We start from the raw sequence: 27,278 nt of genomic DNA, 5'->3' as shown, positions 1-27,278 counted from the left end.
TATATTACCTTAATATAAATCTAAAAGTCAGACGCTTTTACAATTGAGAAGACAAAAAAATATCATTACTTTCATGACATAACACAGACTGATCAACAAGGTACGTTAAGACTAGAGCTAAAATAACAAAGTTAACCACTTTATTTTATTAGCTAAAATGTTGTACAGATTTTTAAAGTGTAGATTTAGGTACTAGGTTTTTCCTTTTAAAACATGTTTTTGAGTCGATGATGTCCTCCTGTCAAAACAATGCCAATAGCAAGTATAGAAGCCCACCAAAGACCCCAAACGTGTTACAATGTCTGATCTCGAAAGGAAATTTGCCTACATATGACAAAGAAGAGTCAATTCAATATTGGTCACATTTCCATTAATGTCACTATTTGTCCCATTTGTTCTTTATCTTGTTTCACTTCTACCTAATCATATGATATTTGGAGATTTTTTTTTTTCCACTGAAACTACAATAGCAGGGGTTATCTATACTTGCTGCCACTGCTCCCTCATTTGATACATGTCACTAAGGCCTTGATATGTTCACTTCCCTGTAGTCTATGGGATTCATGGCTAGCTGCTGCTTACTCATTCTGGCAGATCTTCTTACTCCTACAAAGACAGACAGTGGGTTCTATGCTACCTACCACCTAAGCTACTTGAGTTGTACAAGTGACAAGAGTGTGCAGAATGGGTCTCATCTATTAACTCCATATCACTTAGAAGTCAGGATTTCATTGGGTCATACTGACAATGCACTGCACTACATCATAAACAAAAAAAATACCACTCGTCAGTATTTCCCACAGGAAAAAAAAATTCTTTTAAATGCAACCAATGATGATATATTAACCATTTAAAAATCAGGTAATACAATATGCACCTTCTTTATCCACAAAGACTCTACTCAATGACAAACTCTACTCTAAATCTTGTTATTTAGTACCAATATGCACTGCTGTTACGTCAGAGGATAGCAAAATAATTCATTTCTTTGAAGTGGAATTAACCCAGGAATAAGCATCTGGAAAGGTAATGCTTTAAGCAGTATTTAAAAGTTTAAAATCAATTTTTCCTCCATAGTCAATATCAATATATCTACAGTTTGGCATACTTACCACACTGACTGAATTTCTCTTTTAGTTTCTGCCAAGTCAAGTCAAAAGGCAGCTAGAATGAAAAAAGGTATTAGTAACAGATATACAAGGAAAAAATTAATTTTAAGTATCCTTTACATTTAGTTGCTTACATTTCTGACAAATATCTGGTTGCCTTTGGAGCCTATTCTGTCTCTCATTCCGCTTCCCATCGGACCCGATAAAAATCCTCGATCCATATCGATGCTTCTCTCCAGTATAGCTCCTATACCTGGTCCCATTCTATCAAAGCTGGAACTCATCCGATCCAGTCCCATCCCCATTCCTCCAGTCACACTGTTCATGCCACCCATTCCACCACCTGGATTTTCAAGAAGGGAAGGGAGGATTTGGGAGTTTGGTGTTTTTGTTTTAAAAGCAGAAGGAAAAGGAGAAGGAAGAAGAAGGAGAGAAAGAGGAGGGAGAGAATCATTTTTGAGAAAGAAAGGGAGATAAAAATTAATTTATTTATGTGATTAGACAATATATAAACATAAAATTATTTTCATACACATGATATAACAATCTTCCAAGGAACAAATTTTAATTTGGTATATATTAGGTTAGTTGAATGTTAATGGCTAACTCAATCAGTTTATTCTAGCCACTGTATAACTACATTAGATACATACACTTCTATAAAGTTATATTCATATCATAAAACATAAGTAATATAAATTTTCTACCAATTGTTAATACTTTATTCATTAATGTTATAGTAGTTTTTACCCTCATTTTCATTTTCTAATATTACCAAGTTTAGTAATTATTAGAACAAAGACATATGGGATAAATTCAAATAATTACAACTCACACATCAACTGCTGCTCTCATCATACTGTCCTACATAATATTCTTTCCCTAGCTTACCTTTCATCTCAGTATCTTGTCTCACATATAATTTCTCCTTTCATATCAATTCAATTTCCAATAACCAAAGAACCTAACTTTTAGTCTCTATGTTATACAGAACTTGTAGAGATAACAAAAAACACAATCACATCCCTTTAGCCAGAGCCTGAGAATCTAGCTTGTATCTCATACCCACTTGATTGCTATATTCAAGTTGAATCCTCTTTATTCCAATTCTACTCTTTCTCAAATGTATCCTTGTTTCTCATAGCTATTCTAGTATCCCCATTCTAAAAACTAACATCACCCTCAAATTGGTTTTCTGTTAATAACAAATATAAAATTAGGGGAACAGAAGTATAAACACTGAGGTGAAAAAGGAAGATAGGGATATTATATTTAACAGGGAAATGGCCAAGGTTGACAAAAGATGTTGAAAAGAATAAAATGAGAAGCAAGGTACAATGGAGTAAGTATCTTCCACTGACAAGATTTTTTTTTTTTAACCCCACTCTTAGAACAGTTCAAGTAGACTGTGTTTCCTATTTGTGAGATTTCAATCAATTAAAGGAAGTCAATAGTATGGAGAGCTCACAACAGACATGATTCAGCAGGAGTCAAAATTATAAGCCTTGTGTTAAGGCTTAATATAAGTTCTAAAATGTAGTAGTGGAAACAGAGGGAAGAAATTTAGAATTCTCTAGGGTTGCAACAATGGTACTCTTGATTCTATCATGGAAAGATTTAAGAAGCGAGGAAATAAGCATCTCTTTCAATTTTGCCCTCAAACTCAGGAGGTCTCAAGAAGTGTTAGATCTGAGGCAATTCACCAGTGTTTACCAGAAGACACAAGCTGTTCACAGATGAAATAAGCTAGTCTCTAATATAAGCAAGGAAACAAAATTGATGCTAAAGCTAATGTTGTTCCTGACACATGACTAGAAAAACCCCCAGATTCATTAGTTGGAATAAATGTTCTTGAATTGGGTGACATCAAACACATATTCTGGTGTTTAGAAATGTCAAAGAAGTAAAATTCAAAGTTAGTTTAGAAATTTCAAACAGTAAAGCTCAATAACTATCGAAGTTTCTCTAAATTACAAGTCATAGTAACATTTAAGAACAAAGTATTACTATACTACAATAACTACTCTTGCAAAGTTTTTTGCAAGTACTCAAATATTACTATAAAATTCTAGTAAAATTTAAACCTACTTATTCCAGATCCTATTGGACCCATGTTAGAAGCTCCTATTCTTCCTGCAAACCCTCCAATCATTGCACTGCCTAAACAAGGATGGAAAGATAATAACTAATTAATAATCATACTTTAAAATTCCCAAAGTACTATGCTCTCAGAAGATGTATAAAAACTGAAAAATACAAAGTCTTCTAGAAATAGGGTTCAGATATGTAACTGAAAAAGAGAGCTAGTACGTTAAAATCTCTAAAGTATTTTTCTTCAAGTAATAAACTGCATGAAACATTTTAAATGTCTACTTTTTCATAAAAAAGACAGCCAAATTCTAAAAATATAACCTGCAAAGAAAAGGAAAAGTAAACAGCCAGCCCTACCAAGTCTACCAAAGGAATCTCCAAAGCCTCGATTTATTCCAATATCACCACGTCCAAAATCTCTCTCCATGCTACTAGTCATCGCACCACGGTATAGCTCTGAAAAGATTATGCAACAAATTAACCCTTTTTCAAGTATTATCAATAAACAGTAATCTATTTAGGAAATTATTGAAACTATACTGTAAAGACAGCAAAAGTCACAATATAGAAAGTCCATGATTCACCCAACCTACTTTCTATGCCACATATATCCCAGTCCTGCTATATCTGTCCTTATCCCCTAGTGCCCATACATCCTCTGAAAATTCTATGCTATCCATCCCTAAGTAAAGGGGGAACATTTTTAATAAGAAGGAAAATGAAATGTACCACACAAATCCCACTATATACATTTACCTACCTCCCATTCGACCAACTCCTCCAAATCCTCCCATGCTATTCATTGCTTCCAGACCACCAAACCCAATTCCTATGAAATAAAGATTAAGTTTGAGATGTGACTGTCATAGCTGATTGTATAGCTGATTGTATAGCATAGTGATTGTATAGCTGAACGGTGCATTTTGTAAATGTTAAGTCTCATCAGTAAACCCTTCACCTACCCTATCCTTGTGCAACCACTTCTTAACACATCACCTTCCACAGCCCTTAAGTATGTACCAAGCTCAATTTCTGCTCACAGCCTTTAGGATGTGAGCCAATAGTAAATCATACTTTGTTTTCCTTAGAATTCTCAATATATTTCTAATTCACTCAACATGGTGATGGGTACATACAAAAAAAAAAGAAACAAATACTTATACATACCTCCTCCAAGTCTATTCATTCCTCCAAAACCTGGACCATCCATTCCCATACCTCAAATGAAATACACAATATTTACTTTCAATAAGCTTTATTTTAATGACTAAAGAATGATATAATGCAAGAGCACAATAGATATAACACTGGTCTAGTCACAGTGGAACACTAGAGAAGCAGCAGGGCACAGGCAGGATGGTTTAAAGTGCTATGCCATAGCAGCTGTCTAATCAAGAGTCTTTAAAAAGGCCTCTGTGAATATTCATTAGTCAAGAAAACAAAATTCACTGGTCATGCTCACATTCGGTTAGAGGATATCTAGGATTGGGCAAGAGTTCATTATTTTTTCAGCTCACACACACAAATATCACTACACCAGATTGAGAAATCAGGTCTCCTTTAAACATGGCAGCTAAGGGAGCAGTAAAAAATTAAAGAATGAAAATAGTATGTGTTTAGGAGGGCAGAAGGCCTAAGAGTAAGGGAGAAAATTTCCACCCATTTAGATGAAAATGATTATTTTAACTATCCTCACAATTTAAACTGTAGCTATAGCACCTCAACAAAAACAGGAACCAAAGAGCATTTATCAGTTCATTAATTAAAATAGCAATTCTCAAAATACGGTATGGGGACCTTTGAGGGTTCAACAGATCAAAACTATTTTACTATTCAAATAGTATTAAGATATTGACTGTTTTACTCTCACTTTCCCCTGAGTATATGTGGAATTTCCCAGAAACTACACAATAGATGGTATTGTAATGAACTGATTCAGAAGCAAATATAAGAACATGATTATCTTGCATTAAGCCAAACATTAAAGAGATGCAAAAAAAGGTGAAATATCACTCTTCTAATTTTTGTTTTCTTAAAAACTACATTTATGTTAACACATAATAAGTTTATTATTATTTTTAATATGCAAATTTTTAAGTTCTAATTTTTAATTTCTAATAAGTAAATACTGACAAATATAACTACATACACAAAAGCACTTTGGAGTCCTCAACAAATTTTAAAAGTATAAAAGGGTTCTGAAACCAAAAAGCTTAAAACTTAATTTTCAAAGATAAACTGTAGATTACTCTAGGTGAAGAACCAAACAGCTATCTGAAAAGCTACCTTCCCAACTAGATATTCAAATTTAAATTGCTTACAATATGGTAGTATTTCACCCATTCCACAAAGAAAGTATACCCATAATATACAAGGCACAGACAATACTGAATATTCTCCTTTGACAATTCAAAATCCACAGTGCTAAAAGGCTAACTGTAACATGGCTGGCCTCAGAGGAACCCTCCTGACCTTTGCCCAATCTCTTTCATGTTCTCTGCTCTCAAGGTTTCATTCCTTTTTCAGACTAAAGTAACATCTTAAATATTAAATTATAAACTAGAGTTCTTTCAACATTATTACAAACTAGTAAGTATAAGCTTTACAATCTAGCAAATGTATCATTTAAAACAAAATAATAAGGTTAGAATACTTACCACTTGGACCTAAATTTCCCATTACACCACCTATGTTCAACTGGCTGGCACTAATAGGTTGTCCACCTGGACCAAGTCCCATTCCAATGCCTCCAAGACCACCTAAAACACAAATAAGGATGTTATTATCAATTTATATTTGATCAACTAACTGCCACTGAAAATTTTAAAGCTATATGCTTGTAGTAGTATTTCTAAAAGTTTGAAAATTTGTAAATAAGAGCACCAGTTCTTGTTTTCATTGAAATGTAGCACACTGAGGCCTTACTATAATATCATTTATTAAAGAGAAGTGTTTTATGAAGCAGGTTCATCTTATATCACAGTCAAATGCATACTGAAAAAGAGTAATGAAATACTAAGAGCATTCTGAATCACTTTATAAATGACCTACATATCTAAAATATGTAGGTACTAAATCTGTAGACCCTCTTAAAATCTAGGAATCACTTTTAGATGGTTCAGAAGAAACTAAAAAGTCAACAACCAAGTAAACATAATATTGAATAAAGCAAATGCTATATTACCTAGTTTTATCATTGACATAATTATATGGTATCTTAAGTGTTTTCATATCTGTTATGCATAGATGAGGTAATTTTTGAGACCTTAAGTTACTTGCAAAATGCTATGTGATTAAGTTAACACTAGAATTCAAGTTTTCTGTCTCTAAATCCAGTATTCTTTTTACTTCTCTTAAACTACTTAAGTTTACTGAAATTGGACTCTAAGAAGATAATCTGATGACCTTAAAGACAGTGGAAACTGTTTTACTCTACTAACTCTGAGTTTGGTTTTAAAGTTCCTGCTAGTCAATGGAGCAATTAGTAAGTGCTAAGGGTTGAGAAAACCATATATTATATACTTTTTTTTTTTTTTTTTTTTTACAGTACAGAAGCATGTTGTGTTAAGTTGGAAAGATCAGTGTGACCTGGTAAAAGAAATACCTTTTTTCAGTTCAGTCCCTAAAAATGGTTCAAAGCAATAGCACACTTGACCATCAACAATGCTCATGTCTACACATAACACTCTTATTTTCATCTCTGATACCATTCTTCACTAAAAGGAACCAGGACTCTTTGAAAGTAGGCCAATTTCGTATCTCAGGAAAAGAAAAATCATGGATCTGGGAAATTCCATTCTTACCAGAAAGTAAGAATATCAGAGGCATAAGAAATGAAGAAGCCTCCACTTGCCAAGTTACAATAATTTCAGCAAAGGAAGTGGAAGTGGAGGGAGAAAGGAAAGAATAAACACATTAAAAATCATTAACTTAAAACATCAAACTGATTCTGTCAAAGTCTATGAATTCATACTACATCTCAATAGAAGAGTACATAAACCATAAATCTTGAAAAGAATAGATATAAAATAAATATGAATATAATAAAGGATTATTTTTAATCTAAATAAATTGAAGAGTTCTAATGGTGGAAAAGAAAATTGAAAGCCCTTACTTTACAAAGCCAGGATCTTAAAAGATGACACCCTGAGCGATAAGGAAGGGCAGAAAAGGACTGCCTTACAAAGGGAGAACAGGCAATATTCAAAGACATGTTAAGCTGAGAATTTTCCAGAATTTATTTAAAAAAACTGAATTCTCAATTGTGAAAGCCCAATGAAGGATAATCCATACCCACAATGTAGTAAAACTATATGTCAAAGACAAAGATCTTAAAATCGGCTACATGAAGAACACAGCTTACCTACAAAGAAAGGACAATTCAGCTGATAGCTGACTCAATAGCAATAATGGAAGTCAGAAAACTGGAATATTTTTAAAGTGCTGAGGGAAAATAACTACCTTAAACTATATAACTTCATCTTCTAAGACATTTAAAGATGAATCAAAATTGAGAGAATTTACTAACAAGAGATACTCATTGAAAGAGCTTTTAAAATATATGTTTCAGGGGGCAAAATAATAGTGCCATGATCTGTGAAAGCAAATAATAAGAAAGTACTAATAATGCCTATTTTGTGGGACTGTATAAAAAGTAAATATATAACTAAAACATTAAGCAATAATAGCATGTAATTCAGTAGGAAAATGATTAAAATTAGAGCACTCAAAGGTCATTCGGCTTTTGAGAATAATCCTATTAACTTCAGACTTTATATCAGCATATTAAAATATTCAGGATAACCACTGAAAGGGAAAGATAGGAGAAAAAGAAATATAAAGTAAATATTTGTACAAAGCAGAAAAAATACTAATAAAACACAAAATAAGATAATGGGAATTAAAGCAAATAAATCTATAAAGTGAATAAACAAAACAAAGCTATTGTACCTACATTACTATTAGACAAAAGACGTAGAGGCAGTTACTAAATATGAAATCACTCTACAATGATAAAATCTTGACTCACTAGGAAAATGTATCAGTTCTATACTTGTATGCATCTACTAAATTAGTTTTGAAATAAAGTAAAAATAAGAAAAAGCAGATAAATTCATCTTAATAGCATAGGATTTTACCATAAATATATCTCAGTAATTGACAGCACAAGCAGACAAAATTACTAGCAAAGGTGTAATTTAAATGATTAACAAACTTGACTTAATTGACACAGGGCTTTCCAGGTGGCACTAGTGGTAAAGAATTCGCTTGCCGATGCAGGAGACCCAAGAGATGCAGTTTCTATCCCTGGGTCGGGAAGATCCTCTGGAATAGGAAATGGCAAACACAGCAGTATTCCTGACTGGAAAGTTCCATGGATAGAGGAGCCTGGAGGGCTACAGTTCATGGGGGTCACAAAGAGTCAGACACAACAGAACGACTGCACATGCACACACACGCAACACACACAGAACAGTATACTGAACACCTGGAATATTTACTAAAATATATTAGGGCACAATAAAAAGCCCAAATTAATTAATTCCAAAGAATCACAATCATACAGACATCTACAGCCACATTAAGTTAGAAATTAATAAGAAAAAACCTATATGTTTGGAAATTCAAAAATACATGACTTAGGAAGAAATCATAATGGTAATTTAATAAAAATTAAATCACAATAAAGACACTCTAGCACAACTTGTATATAGTGGACAAATTGATAGTCATAACTACTTGTATTACAAAAGAGGCTACAAATTAGTGAAGTATACATTCAACTTAAGGAGTTAGGACAAAACTAAGAGACTAAACCCAAAGAAACAGAAAAGGAAATAAAACTAAGAGCATAAACTAAGATATAAAAAATGGAATTTACTTCTTCAAAAGCACTAATAAAATTGACAAATCTCCAAGCAAAATTGACTAAGAAAAACAGAGGAATTGCAAACCTTTGGAATTTAAAAATGACAGAACTATAGCTGCGGCACAAATTAAAAGAGACTATTTTATGCCAACAAATCTGAAAATGAAAAACAATGGTAAAATTCTCGGAAAAATAGAAATTACCACAAGGGACTCAAGAAGCAACAGTAAATATAGTAAATAATAGTATATAAATAGTAGTAAATAAAGTTAATAGGTAAAAAGGTTCCCCTAAACACTACACACCACGGACACTTTTACAAATGTTGAGAGAACAGAGTATTTTCTAGCCAATGTTGAGAGAACAGAGTATTTTCAGGGAAAGAGAACAAATTCTCCTGAAAGTAGTATTGTTTCTTATAACAGAAAAATTAGAATAACCTAAAATACACACACACATATATTTACAAAATGTGGCATTAGCCACTAAAGTGAAGGGATTAGAGCTACAATTTTTCAATACACATGAAATCTCAAAAACAATGTTAAACCAAAAACAGCAAGTTGCAGAATATGAACAATATAATTTCACTCACACCCAATTTTGAATCCAGGAAAACAATTTCATATAACATTTATGGATGTATAAATGTATAGTCAAATTATTAAAATGTAGATAAAATGATAAACACTGTATCTGTAAGTTGTTTCCTCTAGGTAAAGTTATCTAGTGGGAGGTGGTAAGAGAGGAGAATCTTTATCTATAAAATGTTATTTTAAAGAAAAATCACCTAAAACCAATATGGTCTATTATAGCTACATGAGTGATTTTATATTTGTCCAAATTAACAGTTTATGATTAAAAAAAACTTTAATAATAACCAGAAAGATATAACAAAAAGAATAAGAGTATTTATTGAGTGCTTACATTATACCAGAGCTGTTCTACGCACTTGACATGTATTATATAGTAACTCATGTAATACTCATGCCAATCCACAAAGTAGGTACCATAAGCATCCTCACTTTGAAGATGGAGCACTGAGACACAGATGTTAAGTATACTGCTGTTTTATAATCCTTTGGAAAATAATCTGATAACACTGATCACCTGAAAACCTATAAATCTACTTCAAGGTATCTATCCTGAGGAAATAACCAAAAACATACCAAAAACTTGTATACAAAAAGAAAAGAAAAAGGGAAAACTCTGTTGGTGATTAAAGGAAAAAAAGTTAACATACCTAAAATATACGTAACACTGAAATAGTTATGGAGCATCCATATGATAGGTTAATAGCCAATAAAAAAATTTTAGAAAGAATTTATAACAAGGAATAGTGCTTACATTCTAATGCTAAACAAAAAAAAATAGAAAATTATTTATGTGGTAGTTCTCAAATATGTAAAAAAAAAAACACATATAAGGAAACACTGGAAGGAAATTCACAAAAATGTTATAATGGAGGTTATTTATGGATAATAAAATTACAAAGACTCCCCCCCCCACCACATAAGACCTTAACAAACTTTTTAGTATATACTGCTTTTATAATCAGGAAAAACTACAAAAAGGAAAAGAAAAGTGGCAAATATTTATGTCCTCAGTCTTCCTAATCAATGAGGACAAACTAGCTCCATAACTCAAAACATCAAACGGAGGGCCAGCAGGGATGCGAGCGCAGAAACAGGCCTGTTGGCACAGGACAGCCTGACTGCTCTAGGAGCAGCGTCACTTACGTGGCAACTGTGGCGCTTTACTGTCGTGTGAACGGTAGTCTTCATGAGGGACAGACTTGTCATCCTAGTTGCAAAAAAGTTTATTATATGGTTAATATACAATTTAATTTAATTTAATTTAAAAGATCTGTAACACAGAAGAAAGCAGGTAAAATTTGAGGTTGGAAAGTTGAAGTGATATACAGGAACTCACCATTTTCACATGCATAGGTCTATCAAACAAAAACTGCCCATTGAACATAGCTGTTGGTTCAGTCAAGGAAAGCCAGTCAGGAGAACTATGAAATTATAGTTGAACACAAACACATTTTTAATAATCACATTTAGCATCAAACTACCCCTAATATTTTAATCAACATCTTTTAATATTTTACTTATTTGTATTAGTCTCTTCCACATACTCAAAAAAAGCTTCAATTCTTTGCTTTATAGTTTTATTTTATAAATAAAATATATTTTAATCCAACTACTGAGAAAAGAAAACTAACTAGGCATCATTTAAAGTGACTATGTTAATGTTCAATGAGATACATTACTGTCAACAACATGTATACAATTAGTTGTAGTAGGAAGAGAAAGTAGGAAAAAGTTAATACTAGGGCTGTATAATATGGCTAATTCAAGTTTTAAGAGTGACTTTAGTACTTGGACATAATTAAGGTTTTATGCACTGGAGACCAAATTCTAATACACATTTCTAAGTAAGGCAACCTTAAATTCCATGATCCCCACAAAATGGTATCAAACTTCAACCTTATTAAACAACGCTCAAGTATAAATCAGGATACAAATTGCTTGAACTGCTTCAATTGCTTGTTCAAAAGTGACTGTGCCCATTCCTCTGCTCTTGCCATCTTTGTCTTCTTTAATATCTGCCCGCTTTACAGTTCCAGCTATGCTGAACACTTCCTTTAGCTTCTTCCAACCAACTTTGAAGTCAAGCTTAATATAAAATCATATAAAGTTACATACCTATTAACCCCTCTCCCCACTTAAAATAATACAAATCATTTCTAAATTCTCAAAAATATAAAGAATTCTAATTCTTGTAAAACAGTGTATCAACGGTATCAAATAGAAATATCTTAAGTTGTTAAAGATCAGTAAGCTACATCTATGTTGTTCCTTACCCTTACTTTTTTAAATTCTCAAAAACAGCCTCTCAGTGCTGCTCAGTCCTGTTTTGTACATTTGAAACTTTCACATCTATTTTTACTGACAGAAATTCAGATTTTGGAAAGTATGATTTATATCACTGACTTTCAAAAGCTTAAAACAAACCAATGACAACATGCACATTCACAAATATCAAATCTAAAGAAAGAAATCCACTTACCAATATGACTAAAATTACATTCAATAATAGTACATAATATCAAGAACTGTTTGTTTATAAATTCCACAGTTCTATTTTTAAAAATCCTAAATACTTGTGTTTATACTCTAACCTTGTATTTATGGACTCAAATTGGGTTTGAGTTTATGATAATTACTGTTTTGCCTACTTTAGTTAAAAACAAGCAAAATGTTTTATAAACCTGTAACCCATTCATCTAATAATCTCATGATTAAAACTAAATATCTGAATGGCAAAATTTTAGAGTAAAGCTTAAACTTACATTAGCAACAAAAATTGTGGAACCAAGTCTACCAGCCTGCAAATTACTGATAACCTCAGGAGGAATGTTTGGATTATTGAGAATGGAAGGTGGTAAATTCATCAATCCCGATCCCATATCGGGTACATGTCCTCCTGGAAATGATCCTCCTGTTCGTTGCAATGCCCTACGAGCATTTTCTCCATCAGGATCCTATAACACACAGTGAATGTTAAATGCCACTATATACATCAGTAAATCTGTACCACTAAAATAACAACTTCAAATTCTACAGCAGCTATCCAAACTGCTCAAATTACTGGCCCTCTTGAAGAGTGAGCTTTTTCTCATCCAGAGAATCCAGTCTCATAAAAACCTGTGGACAGACAAAAGATCTCAGTCTCCAGGGATGTCAATTAAATACCTCTTTCCAATCACTAAAGTCACTTAAGAACTTGAAATTAGTTTAATTTTGTCCTCACACAGGTATACAAGTATATGGCACATACACATACAAATAACTCAAAGAGGCAAATACTTACTGTGACTCTTTCCTTTTCAAAATGCAGGGATGAATTCTCACCACTGTACACCCAAAGCAATGTCAAATTCATATTACCTCAAAGCTTTCAATAGCAGAACAAACTATTACAAAACCCAGAAATACTGGGGTAGAGGGGAACTGTTACAGTCTGCAAATTTTATTCCTGAACAAAAGAGAATTATACACATTCCAACCTCAAAAATGATTACGATTTGAAATGGAGAGAAGAAGATAAAGAAAGGCTAAGTACCAAGTAAAGAATGGTACTAAACATTGTTTGGTTTTGTTTTCTTTAGTTCATTAACTTTTAAGAGAAACATTCTGCCTTTAAACAAAACTAAAAAAAAGGCAAGCTTAAACATACTCCTCACTTATCTCAGTAGAGTACAAAATACAAAAACCACATAAACACACTACTACTATCTGCAATACCAAATGATTACGATACATGTAACCATCTACATTCTACTCTGCTGGTCCTGGTCAGGGAATTCTAATGAAAAGAAAGCTGGGTGACTTTAATAAGGAAGCCTAGAAAGCCTTCCTAGCCTTTCTAGGAAGTCTAAGAGAATAGAAGGTGAAGTGAATGTAAGAATAAAGGTATTCTGGCATTCAATGTATTCCATCATGATGAAGAAATAAAAAGAAATATAAAAGCAAAGAAATGTTCTGAAGAATGCTACATAACTTATTAAGTTAATAAATAAATGTTTCAGGCCGAAGGTTTCAAAAACTTGCACAAATACAAAACTGAGAATAGTGGTTACCCATGGTGGAAGGAGGAGGACATAGCAGGGGAGATGCTTCATGAGCCATTAAGATAGTCGGTTTCTCCTTAACATCTTAATATTACTAAAGCATATTGCTATATTTTTATGTATGATATACATATAAACCCATATACATACAAAATCACACACATATATACCATAAAACATATATAAAATACAACTTATGTAAAACCACCTACTATACAGCATGGTTTTTAGTCCTCCGTTCCCATTAGGTGTCAGTCTGTCTGTCACTGTCTACTATTGCTATGAGAGAGCCTATAATTTTATAACTGCTACTAAGCACTTTTAAGTAAATTTAAAAATGTAATTCTAATATCTGTTAATGAACATTGGAAATATACTTTTCCCTAGACTCAAACTAGTATTTCTCAGCAATGATCCTAGCCACCCATGTGAAAATCAGATAATTTCAAGAAAGGAACCTTTAGAGATAATAATCCAGAAAAGTTAATTGAATAAAGAACACCTTATCATTTAGCTCGGCCAACTCAATCATTCTTCTCTTTAGGAAGTTAAAAATAAGTATTCTGTATCACCTTGGATCACATAAATCTGTTATAGGGTCTCTGAAATATTACCAAGATCTACAATGTGCTAAAACTTAAAAGTACACAAACAGAATGGGCTTTGTTCCCAGTTAAAAAAATAACAAAACAAACACAGAACCTATAATACTTGTGCGTTTTTTTTTGGCCGCACTGTGAGGTTTGTGAGATCTTAGTTCCTGGACCAGGCACTGAACCCCAGCCCTTGGCAGTGAGAACACAGAGTCCTAACCACTGGACCACCTGAGAATTCCCTGTAATACTTGTCTTTTAAAGAGGAATAGGAAACATCATAAAAAAGCAAGTCATAATCCTCAAAATTATAATTTCCTACATGGTGGTTGTTCTACAAATGTTACTTCCTTATGGGAAATTATTAAGGTATCAACACATTTCTGACAAATTGGTCCTGGCTTATGCATGAAAATTATTTAATACTAAATAAATGGCACAGCTTACTAGAGTCTAAACTTCGTCTACCAATTTTCTACTTCTCAGTCAAAATACTAACAACAACAAAAACGAAAAACCCCTAGGCTCAAACAGAATTAAAGAAACTCAGAAGCTGACTCCAATAAAGAGATAGGGGATACTTTTATTTGCTGGCAGCATGGCCTTTAATTTTAAGCTATTATTCATCTCATTTCCAGGAACACAAGACCAAGGACCAAGTTACACTCCCACCTTGTGCAGCAATAACAACAGTCAAAATTATTATTACAGTTAACTCGTCACACAGCTAGAAAATGATAGAGCTGGGACTCAAACCAACACCATAATACATTAAATTGTGACTGACAGTACTGTTCCACAATGATTTGTATCCATGTTGGTGGAAACTCTTCAGCATCCCAAAGTCATATCTTCTGTTGTTTCTTACTACAGACTTTAAAAAGAATATACGCCTAAGTGGTGTGTGATCAAACTATCCAGGTAAGATTAACAATATGAACTAAAGAGAGATATGAAAATGACTTCTCTTCAAGCTAGCCATTTCCAAGGTGAATTTAACAGCTAACTGTAAACAGTTTTTCATTTTATCTTCTGATCATTCTTCTGTCAACAGGTTTACACTGCTTCACACAAAGTGGATATCTTCATTTTAGGGGAGGCATCTAAACATGCCATTTATATAAGTTCTGGTTATATATTTCACTAATAGATTTATAACTTTTCTTAAATTTTAATCAGAGATAGTTTCAGGTTAAACTTATTAAAAGTGAGTATCAATTTTATTTAAATCTATAAGGTATTTGAATCACTAAGTAAACTTTATCAACTACAAGAATATCTACAATATTTTTCAAATCTGACAACACAATCTGAAAACTGAAAGCGTTTATACCAAAGTCAGCATTGTCCTCTTTAAATTTCTGAACCCTGTAATTTTTACGAATCATACACCTCTGCTTATAATAATTTGTGACAAATCAAATACATAGGATATTGCTTAAAAGCAAATATGAAACCACATACAAGCAAAACTGTTATCAATTATATAACACTTTAATAAGCATCTATGCTTTAAAAAAAGTTGTAATCAGATAAATAACATTACCAGATGAAAATCCAAAGAAGCCATGTCCTTTTATTCAAGTGTTTAAATTATTTTAAATACAATAAATCTTACCTCCTTAATATTCAACGGTCTTCCACTAAGATCATATTTGTTCATTGTCTCTAGTGCTTTCTTGACAAATTCTTCATCTTTAAATTCAACCACACTTAATGGGAAAAAAATTTATAGGAAATGTTTATGTACTAAGATTTTTTTCCAATCATAAATTTAAATTTCACTTAAGATACTAAAAAAAAAAATTCTTACCCACAACCCTACATCCAGGTAGATTTGTCAATATATGCAAAAGAAAAAAAAGTTTTGAATCAGTAGATGAAGTTAATGATAGATTCTAACATTTAAATCATTAAAGCAATTGATAATACAATCACTCTGTTTTTTACACCTCCAGACTATAACAGGCAAATGACCGCAAATTTCCTATAAATTTTTAGATCTATCCATTTAGGATTGTAGAATCTAGCATCTAAGAAGCACATTTTTACTTTTAGATGACTGTTCTTTAAAACTAAAGCAATGTCATTGCACAAATTCAATCAAGGAAATAACTGAAGGCTCTCAAATACCTATCCTTACATTGTTATGTGTGTTTTTCAAAGATGTATGGTATACAAATAATTTTAATGTAAATTTTCCAATTTTACTTTTACAAAGTTCTCAAAGAAAACTGCTACACACAATTTAATAACATCCAGTTGTAACTATGTTTTTAAAAATTTATCTAAAGAAACAAAGTAGTAGAATCATTTTTTAAAATAGTTCCTTGTCATTATTATTATTCAAAGTGCCCTTTGAATGTGATTACAGAAGTTTTATTTCTCATGCACCCAACTGGTTTTTGCTAATATAATTAAACATTGTTAAAAAGCTTTCCATTATATTCTTCAATACATTGCTTTTGTTGCTAAAAATAAAAATCTATCAACCAATTCCTTCTCTGTCAATTTAATCATCAATGTTTTTATATTCATCCAATTGGTCAGAGCACTGCCTTTTCTGTAGTCCTGTAGGCTACCAAAGTAAGCTCTTTAGTGCAAGTTTCAAACATACATTCTGAAATAACACCTTTAAGCTACAGGCCTCTCATGGAACTCTGAGGAAATATTATCAATTCAGTGACTTTTAAAATAACCTTGAAGACATCAGAACACAACAAAAAAAATCCTATATTAAAATCTATTGGCTAAGAAGCATTACCTTTTAGAGCATTAGAAAAGTGAATGCCCTTTATGAGCATTTTCAAAACCCACCTCTTCAAGGCAGCTAGTTTGGTTTGTGTGTCAGACTTGCTAGTATAAAGCCTCAAATCTTTCATAATAGAGTAAAACAAAATGAAACTTAAGTTTCCAAAAACTGGTACAAGTATTATACAAAAAGTAAACTGCTGAGGAACTTTTAAACCTCAAGCAGATTATTGCCCACAGCACTTACCCTTGATTTTCCTTCCGCATCCTTAAAGAGCTCCACGTATGTAACCTCACCAACTACATAAGACATACAAAAGGAAGATACCAAGAAACAATACATTTAAACACCAGTATCTTGCTTTACTGCACACCTGTGCACAACTCTACAGAAAAGCACCTATTATTCACCAACAATCAAAACCAGACCAACATACCTCCTGTCAATGGCTATGTAAATTTAACTAATTTTCAGAAATGTACATCATCCACATTCTCTAAAAAAGCTAACAACCATATTAACCTAATTCATGCTACAGATCATATTTTGGCCAGCATGATATAGTTGGTGAACAAATGCACATATACATACAAAAGGTCCCTTAGCCTATCATATTAAAAACATCAACATTAGCACTTTTCAAATAACTTTGGTCGCCTACACACAACAGCTGTTTTAAGGTGACTTTCTACCTGAATGTCTTCAAATCATGTTTGCCGTCAGTAAACTAAATTTACAAGTCATGCTTCACAGCAAGCCACACACTTTCTAAATAAAGTCAGTGAATAAAACCAATCAAATAGTTGTCACCTTACAACAGATACACCAATGCAAAAAAATTTTTTTTATTTATTAGATCAGCCTCAAAACCAAGTACATAGTTTGCATGACTATTGAAGCTCAATTTTTCAAGAGATAACAAAACTAACTTTTACAAGATCAAGTATTAAAATGATTTTTCCCCAAAACAAACCATATATATAAAATGAAGGTTTTCAGGTTATTCTGAAAACAAAACTGCAACAGCAGTAACGCAATTTTAATATAGAACTGCAGAGACAGCATCATGGCATTCATGACAATGCAAACAAAATGAATTCCACAGCCAGATTCCAGACTCCACCAAGTAATAACAAAACAGCTTTTGGAAAAAGAAATAATCAGACCTTATTATTCATACTTTAACGCACTAAATGTATTGCTTACCTAATGCAATAGTCCTTTAAAAAATCTATAAAAACTTCAACTAGACAAAGCAATCACTTTAACAAAATTCTTGGGGGCATGCATATGTTGGCTCGCTCCTTCCCCACTAACATGGCAAAAAAAAAACAAAAAAAACTTCGTTTATCCATACTACCTTGTAATGAAATTGTACCAAGTGAAAGAAGAGGAAAAGATTAATTTATGTGTCAAGAAATAAACAAAAATCAATTTTTTGAGTCTGTGTGGCTAAGAGGAATGAAAAACGTTTCCTTATCTTCCTCCCCATTCTAAATGAAGATCATCCAACAATGAGTTTATCAAAAATAGTTACCTTTTTCTCTCATTAGATCTTTAATAGCTTGCCATTTCATGTCATATGGGATGTTGCTAATAAAAACTCTGTTACGATTTGGACCCTTCTTTTCTCCAGTGCCTGAATTCTTATCTTTTGAATAAGGATGGAATCTATTGGCCTTCTTATTCCCTGTAGATTTTTCTTTTAATTCAGATTTCTCTTCTTTGACTGATTCATCATTCTCCCTGTGAATTAAAAACAAAACAGAACAACAAAAAGAAAACCTCAGTGGTGCTTCCAATAGTGGAAGTCTATGTTAAAATAAGTATTTCACATTTATCACTTCACAAAATTCTCCCCTAAGTTAGACCTAAGGAAAGCAGCTGGAGAGTCAACTACTGCCTTTGAAATTATCCAATCAATGTCTTTTCAAAGCAATGATTTTAGCATATTACCAGAGTTCTTATTTAAAAACCCTCCTTTTTTCCATATTAAATAGCTGCAGTATTCAAACAACCCCAGTTTTTCCCATCATACTACTTAATAAATGTTGTTAGAACCTAACAAGAGGGGGAAATGGGTGATTTTATTCTTAGATTAAAATTGCCACCGTTAATGGAGAATTAACTGTCTGGGCCTCGTTCAGAACTCTAAAAACTTAATTTACAAAATGACACACTGAAAAAGTTCGTTATCTTAAAGGTTAACAGTTTCCTCCCAGAATTTTTCTCCTCCATTGCTTAAAAACATAATCAAAACACAGTTATATCTATACACTCCCATATGACTCTCATAATTTTTGTCTCTTGCCAGTTTTGACCAACCTGATAAGGTATCCTATTATTTTCATGTCCAGTATTCCTGTTTTAACCTACAAATTAGGATAGGGTATTTCACAGAATCAAGCCATTTTTATTAAGAGTAATATCTATAATAGGTGGGATGGGAGGGAGGAGAGAAGCAGTACTTAAATGCAACATGAACCAGAAATGTATAAAATCTACTTTTAAATGAGGCCCTAACTGGAAAAACATCTAAAAGACTGTAATCACATTTCAATTACATGATGCTATTCACCAAACATCTGTAACATATAAGTAAACAAAGTAAATCCTAAAGATAAAAATTTGGATATACATTTTTAAAATGTAATTTATTTTTCAAAAGCAATCTTTAACAGAAGTAACAATAGATTTCTTTTAAGCCACCAATTACCCTACTGAATTTAAAAGTATTTAATTAAAACTTCAATTTGAAAGCAATTTTTCAGAAACACATACTAAGAAAAATCTCTGAGAATGATGCCCTAGGTTTCCTGGATTATTCTGACAACCAATCAGGTTTCATAATCCAGGCTCCATATTATCTCCTAAGCCAAGCAACTGTGTGATTTATACACTGCAATACTTCACACACCTCTAATTGTAGTCACTTGTTCTACAATACATCGAACTTTTCCGGTAGCTATTTTTCTGGGCAGGAAACAACCTAGCCATGAGTACAGTACATAAAATGCTAGAGAACAAAAACCATCTGCAATGATATCAGCAGTATCTAGCATGGTAACACGTGCTTGACAAATGTTCATTTTTGAACAAATAGTTCAAAATAGAAACCATACTCATCTGAGCACAGATGATGCTACTGTCTGCCAGAAAAACTGCTAAAATCAAGGAAGACACATGAGGGCCAAATATGCTTTGCCACCTCTTCAGACCTCTTTCCCTCATTAGAAATGGCATGCCTGGAAGTGATCTCCTCAACTGTACTCTACCAAGTACCCACCTGTCTAAACAGAGTGGCACTCCTATAAATGGCAGCAAGCAGTCAAAAGCCACAGAGGACTTTTCTGTTTCCTGGGTACATCAGATACAAGAACAAATCCTTCTTTCCAACCCCCAAAGAACCTATTTACATAGTCTGAATTCAATATTTTTAAAGTAAGTCTCTGTTCAGGTGAGCAGGCAGCTATACAGTCCCTATCCAAATACCCCTTCCCCTGCTATTTTCTTCCTAGGTGAAACCAACTATGAAAATTGCATAAAGTTCTGAAGTATGTTCTTCTATTCTTACATGGATGTTGTAAAGTTACAACAATCTGACAATTCCACTAAAAAGCAACAATGTAGGATCATTAATTATCATTAATCCCTTGAGTAGTAATAATAATATAATCCCTTGAGTAGTAAAGGCTTCCCTGACATTTGGTAAAGAATTTGCCTGCAATGCAGGAGACCCGGGTTTGATTCCTGGATTGGGAGGATCCCCTGGAGAAGGGATAGGCAACCCACTCCAGTATTCTTGGGTTTCCCTGGTGGCTCAGATGGTAAAGAATCTGCCTGCAATGCGGGAGACCTGGGTTCAATCCCTGGGTTGGGAAGATCCCCTGGAGAAGGGAAAGGCTACCCACTTCAGTAGAGTCAGACTCTAGTGACTTTCACTTTTGAGTAGTAAAGGATATGCTCTTTACTGCTCAAGGGATTACCAGGATCTTCTAAGTTTTTCCCAATTAGTGGCATCTTAAAGATACTGCTGAACTGCTCATCTACAATGCACAAATTAAGATTACTATGGAAGGTAAGATCAGTGTAGTTGCTAAAGGTATGGTCTGATTGTTAAGAAAGTGAACTATAATAATAGGGGAAGGGTGAGAGGAACATTCAAGAGGGAGAGGATATGCGTATACTTTTGGTGGATTCATGCTGTTGCATCACAGAAACCAATGCAACACTCTAAAATAATAAATTTTAAAAAAGAAACTGAACTATAATTACTCAATTTCTGAACTCATTTCTATGTCATAAATACACTATGGGAAAGTCAGTAAAGATACATGTGAAAACTCTTAAGGGAATCAAAATATTGGCACTATATTCAGAATTCCATGTAATAATTCCCAAACTATTCATCTAAGCAATCTCCCTTCTAATGTATTTGAAATACTGTGATGGTTCTATGTTACAAAAACATTATCTATTCTTGACTGAATTACGTCTACCCAAATAACTTCACTTTCTGAAAAATCAGTATCCAACATCAAATGAGGACCTAGTTTTAATATATGATTTAGAAAGCATAACGCTATGAGATCCAAAATTAAGCCCAGTTCCATTCTTTACTCTAATATAATAAAAACACTATTCTACTTCAAACACTACACCTTGCACCAATGCTTAGTATTTTATACAAGCATCATAATGTAACTCTCAATCTCCATATGCTCCAAGTTGTTAGTCATACATGAATAATGAAGCATTATAACAACACTGCTATTTTTCCTCGCATTCACTTAAGAAAAGGAGAGCTAGTATACCATTTTGGCATAAAGAAAAAGACTAGACTGAGGGAAACATCTTTAATTTCTTGTCAAAAGATATGAACATGCCAAATAAATCCTCTGTATATGAGTTTCATGATCATATGAAAGCTCACTTTGGCATTTCTTAAATGTTTACCGGGAGTTTTTAAGTACAAAGAGGAGTAAGACATAGCTGATGCCGACATAGCTGCCTCCGTGCTCAATTACTATGGACTAGCCTCAGTAAAAACCATTTCAGTCTTGATGACAAACAGCACTCTGTTCACCTCTAAGCAACATACATTTTAAGGCAATATGTGGCCATTTTTATCAGTTTGACAAGTTCTTATCATTAAGAATATATAGTGAATCAACTCAAGGTTTATGTGTTGGGTTGTTGACTACTTCAGTTGGTGCCCAGAGTCAAAATAAGGGTTGTTAGGCTGATGTAGGTAAATGTCTCCAGTTACTTAGTATGAGTGACCCATGCCTGTGTACTCAGTCACTCAGTGTCTGATTCTTTTTGATCCTATGGACTGTATGTAGCCCATTAGGCTCCTCTGTCCATATGGTTTTCCAGAAAAGAATACTGGAATGAGTTGCCATTTCCTCCTCCAGGTGATCTTCCCAACCCAAGGATTAAACACCCAGGTCTCCTGCATTGGTAGGCAGATTCTTTGCCACCGAGCCACCTAGGAAGTCCAAGTGTTCCATGATGGTCTGTCGTATGTTCTTAAGGAATAGACAGTACAAGAAACCCCTGATAATAAACTGGTTTCTTACACAACTGGGAAAAGAGGCAGGGAGAAAGATGAGTTATAAGCAATATGAAAAGAATCTGCATCTGTATTTACTGGTAACATTTCTTCACCTTGTATTTACCTCTGCTTCAGTAAGAAGTGAAAGTGATTCTTTTCCCACTTCTCACTTCTGTCTATCTACACCCCCACGGGACTTTAAAAGGGATTAGAGACTTTTAGATCTCATGGAAGTTCAGATACCAGCTTTATCTGTACTATTATATATTATATATATATATTATATAATCATACTATTATAATCAGACTATTATATAATCATACCCAAGTACAGTAGGGCTTCTCTCCATAATTCTAGGTTGTACTTTTTGATAAGGAGGTGGCAGGCCCATATTTAGATAAAACAAAGTACTTCTTATTTCTCATTCCACAGTTTTTCCCTTATATTTATGATGCCAAATCCCTGAAAGCCCACAGTTTGGCAAGAAGGGTAGAAAATGCTTCATTCACTTTTTTGGTCTTCAGTTACTAAGTGCACCAGGTTCCACCTAGGAACAAACTCCACTAGGAGATAGGTCAAATCTCCTATACCCAGATCTCTGTTTTTTCTAGAAGATACCGCCCATCATATTCAAATCCAATTGAGAGCAAGAGTACATAACAGAGCTGGGAGACCTACTTTATTTCATCTGCAATCAACCCTTAGAGTGGTCCAGGTCTTACATAGTGTTCCAAACATTCTTATACAAAAGAAAAGTAAGAACCTTTATCTTTCCTACTTTAGTGTGAACATTATCTTCAGTACTTTCTAGTAAATTTAGTGTTTTCACAAAATTAACATACTTTCAATTTCAGGTTTAAAGAGCTGGGCATGTGCAGATGAAATTTCTGACTTCATATTCCTTCTATATAACAAGAACAAAGGGAAGCACAGCATTTCCTTTTAACTGGAAATTATTATGACTCGAACCGACTACATTCTTCATCGGCACTGATGACAGCTGCAGTGTTTTAAGTAGTGGGTTTCCTTCAACTAAAAAATGATCTTATTTTACCAAAATTAAGATCCTACCATTCCGCATTGAGTTTTTTTTAAAAAGCCTGTGTGGCTGACAAACATGGGGAAGCGGTAGGGAAGGGGGTGGAGCAAGGCACCACGCACCGTTCCCTTTTTAAAGTACCTCTCAGCAATTCAAGGATAACACAATGGATTCGGTCTCACAGCACATTACTAAATTTCCTCTTGGTATATAGATCAGTTAAGAAATGAATACACACTTTAGAAAACAACAGTGAACTTACAAAGCTCAGAATGAGGCCGGGAAGATGGGGGGGGCGGGGGGTGCGGATATTTCCTTCACAAACGTTCTCGGCGGTTAAGAGGCAATGTCCGATGATGTCATCCCTAGTTACTCCCTAGTGATGAACACTAACTACTGGCCTTTAAAGGGGGGGGGGGGACCATTTTCCTGCAAATCGTGGCGACCGCCGAGTTCTGCGTAAGGGTTCTCCAACCGAAGTCCGGGAAGAGGGGGTGACTCGCGGTCTTGGGTCAGTAGCAGGGGAGGGTAGCCCCCAGGCCCGCATCCGGGTTCCCCCGGTTCGATGCGGGCGGGGAGGGCCCGGGAGAGGGCCGACTGCACCTGCACCAACCCGCCGCCCACGGCCCGGGGACGGTTATCCTCCGCCAAGGCTCAGCCCCGGCTTCGACACCCCCCGCCCCCAGGTCGATCTCCCGCCCCACACCTCATCCCGGTCCCCTGAGGAAAAGACAATACATTTTAACGCCATTGGAGCTGCTGCTGTGCTGCGGAGGCTGCTTCTCCTGCTCGGGCGGGTGAGGTTCTCGCCGGGGCTCGCCCGGCGGCTCCGAGGGCTGCCGATGCGGGCTGTCGTCGCCAGCGGCCCTAAGCACCTCGGGCTTGTCGGCGTCAGCCATCCCGCCGCCACGGCCTCCGCCTCCGCCGCCTGCGCTGAGGGGCTCCGAGCGCGACAATGGCGGCGGCCGGCAAAGCGGTAACGGATCCCGATTTGAAAAGGCCCCGAGCGCTCAGTTGCCCGGATCTCGCGAGAACCAGTCAGGGCTGGGAGACTGGGAGATGGTGTGAGCTGGTAGAGGGGAGGGAGTGGGAGTGCGCGGGGAGGGGAGTAGAAGGATGGGTTGGTGGCGTGTGTGAGCCACCATGGCCGTAGTCGGTCCTGCTCCTACCCAAGGAGGGCTTGATTTGTCCTGAAGCCCGTGGTAGGGCAGTGTTCTGAGCCCCAGCCCCTTCAGTCCTGTGGCACCCAGAGGGGTCTTCACTATCAAAAGTCGGCTCTGGGTGTTAGAAATCCCTAGGGCTCTGAAACCTAGACTATTCTAATCATTTCCTGTAGGGGCAATTTAAATTAGAGAAGCACACACAGCACGCTTAGCATCTTTAAAAACGTCTGCTAATATTCAGACTCCCCTTAGAAATCCTTTGAATAATGCAAATAAATCACTTGCTACTTCAGTGCCTAGGCACCCTGTGGACATTCAATAAATAGTCATTGATGACTGGTTGCAATTCACCAGAAAGAATGGCTTTGAATTCCTTTGAGTTCTGGTTGTTCTAGAGAATAAGGCAAAAAGAAGACTAAAGTTTTTAATTCTCCAGGCAGCAATCAATGAGGAGAATCTATACTTTTCATAAGAAACCTACTAGACAGCCAATAATGAACATTTGGGGTTTTGGTTGTGTTTATTATATGCTGATGGAAATTCTATTTGAAGCAGTTACAGGCTCTCAAACAAATTTAATTACTGTATGGAGTTTTAAAATACAGTCATAGATTTTTTTCCCCCCAAGTATGAAAAAGAAACTCATTAAACTTAATCAACTTCTAACTTGGGAGTACCATAATAATATTTCACATTGAAATAACCTTTTTCAGCTGAAAAGTTCAAAGACCTTACCAAACCTTTCTTTTCATAAAGAGGCAAACATGTATGATTTACATGCTTTGCTAAATATCATGCACACATTAGCGGTAAAGCTGTAGTTAGAAACTAATACTCAAGTAATACATAATTTCCTCAATTACCCCCATTTCCTTGACATTTCAATGTGTAGGGTTTTTTTCCTTCAACTAAAAAATACCATTAAGCAGCCAATCCTATGCCAGAAGAGTTACTTCATCAAACGCACACACATAAAAATCAGACCAATTTTAATTCTATGGGTACACTTGGTAAAATACTACTGTTTAGGGTGCCACTGACATTGTTTCAAAAACACAACACAGGCTGTTGTTACTGCATGAATTGTTTCTCCTCAGTCAGTTCTCCAAGATTTAGTATTTGGAGTAGCAGAAGTCATTGGATTTTTGACACCAAAAAAAACTGGGTTAAAACCCCTGCTCTGCCACTGTCTGCCTGTAACTCCTTGGACAAGTCACTTAACTTTTCAATCTTTCCGTAATAAATAAGGATAATAATACCTACCTAGCAAGATTAAGATGAGGATTAAAAGAAAGAACTTTATGTAGGGCAAATTGCTATATGAATATAAAGTAGTATTACAATTCCCTATCTCTCCAGGCTGAGCAGGGTTTTAATCAAAGAAAAGTCAAGTGGTTTTCATAGAACTGAATTGTAAGTACTTTCAAAACATCCATCACTCTCTGTTATTCTTTGGCTGTTACTGAATTTAAGATGAAAACAAACCTGCAGTCTCTTGTATAGTATATTCTTGCAAAATCTCAAAAAATTCAATTTAATATTTTTTAAGAGGCCTTTATGCTTAAAACAGAGTAGTAAGAACATGAGGAATACAAAAGTAGATACAGCCTATTCCCTGTTAGGGGAGAACACTTATAAAAAGCACTATTTGAGTGCTGTAATTGAGACAAATATGAAGTATAATTAAAAATTTATTTACAAAATCAGGACTCTGGCCTGCATACTGTAGTATGCTAATTAAAATGTTTCATTAAAGTATTTATCTTTATTACTGAGCTTTTTGGCATCCTTTAAATGATGTACCTAAGACATGTACCTCCCTTACTGTAATTTAACTCTAGTCCTGATAAATGCATAAATGGCAGAGGTTAATTTCTATAGGGAGATCTGTTAGAACTTTATATAAGAGCTGAATCTCAAAAGATGGAGAGAACTGGGGCAGCTTCTGAAGAGAAAATGTTGAATAACTACTATTCCATCTGACTGCTCTATAGATTGATCTTTCCTCCCTCACTAGCTATTATATTGTACTTACCTTAGCAAAACGTGAAAATAAAATTTAAAAACACATTGGCTAACATACTACTGCTACATTCCATTTCTAATTTTCCTTCCACACTTATTTTTTTAAGTCCATATACACATACTGAAAAATCTTGAGTAATAATTTAACTTTTACCTTCTCATAATTCCTACTACAAAATTCATCCTTTGCAATGGCACAAAATGCATTACTGATGCAACCTCACATAACTACCTAGTTTTATCTCTTACAAATTGAAATGTAGTTGTAATAGAGTGGCCGAAAGAGAGAGGGGGAGATGGAGGGAGATTAAGGAAAGAACCATTATATTACACATACCTGGAAATCTAATACTAAAATTCCAAAATATTTTCACCTAATAATTTGTGTATCATTTAGGAACTGTATTGTTAGTAACAGAAACTAGAAATAATAGTATCTT

The 27,278-nt window shown here is 34.5% G+C and overlaps 1 protein-coding gene across 1 annotated transcript in view; it reads right to left on the bottom strand.

The window, feature by feature from the left end:
* Nucleotides 1–24,689, bottom strand: part of MYEF2 (myelin expression factor 2) — a 31,247-nt gene extending 6,558 nt beyond the window's left edge. Inside the window, exons 1-15 of the mRNA XM_055538045.1 lie at nucleotides 24,389–24,689; nucleotides 18,591–18,799; nucleotides 17,300–17,352; nucleotides 16,115–16,122; nucleotides 15,920–16,013; nucleotides 12,428–12,619; nucleotides 11,597–11,750; nucleotides 11,002–11,051; nucleotides 10,809–10,872; nucleotides 5,858–5,959; nucleotides 4,368–4,418; nucleotides 3,961–4,029; nucleotides 3,558–3,656; nucleotides 1,244–1,452; nucleotides 1,113–1,164 (exon numbers count right to left, since the gene is read on the bottom strand). Of these exons, the coding sequence (XP_055394020.1) occupies nucleotides 1,113–1,164; nucleotides 1,244–1,452; nucleotides 3,558–3,656; nucleotides 3,961–4,029; nucleotides 4,368–4,418; nucleotides 5,858–5,959; nucleotides 10,809–10,872; nucleotides 11,002–11,051; nucleotides 11,597–11,750; nucleotides 12,428–12,619; nucleotides 15,920–16,013; nucleotides 16,115–16,122; nucleotides 17,300–17,352; nucleotides 18,591–18,799; nucleotides 24,389–24,549 (1,567 nt within the window). The 5' untranslated portion in view covers nucleotides 24,550–24,689. The remainder of the gene's footprint in view (nucleotides 1–1,112; nucleotides 1,165–1,243; nucleotides 1,453–3,557; nucleotides 3,657–3,960; nucleotides 4,030–4,367; nucleotides 4,419–5,857; nucleotides 5,960–10,808; nucleotides 10,873–11,001; nucleotides 11,052–11,596; nucleotides 11,751–12,427; nucleotides 12,620–15,919; nucleotides 16,014–16,114; nucleotides 16,123–17,299; nucleotides 17,353–18,590; nucleotides 18,800–24,388) is intronic.
* Nucleotides 24,690–27,278: the final 2,589 nt, after the last annotated feature.

The sequence above is a fragment of the Bubalus kerabau genome, chromosome 10 (genome assembly GCF_029407905.1).
Source record: "Bubalus kerabau isolate K-KA32 ecotype Philippines breed swamp buffalo chromosome 10, PCC_UOA_SB_1v2, whole genome shotgun sequence".
Taxonomy (NCBI): Eukaryota; Metazoa; Chordata; class Mammalia; order Artiodactyla; family Bovidae; genus Bubalus; species Bubalus kerabau.
This window is presented reverse-complemented; position numbering and strand designations above follow the sequence as displayed.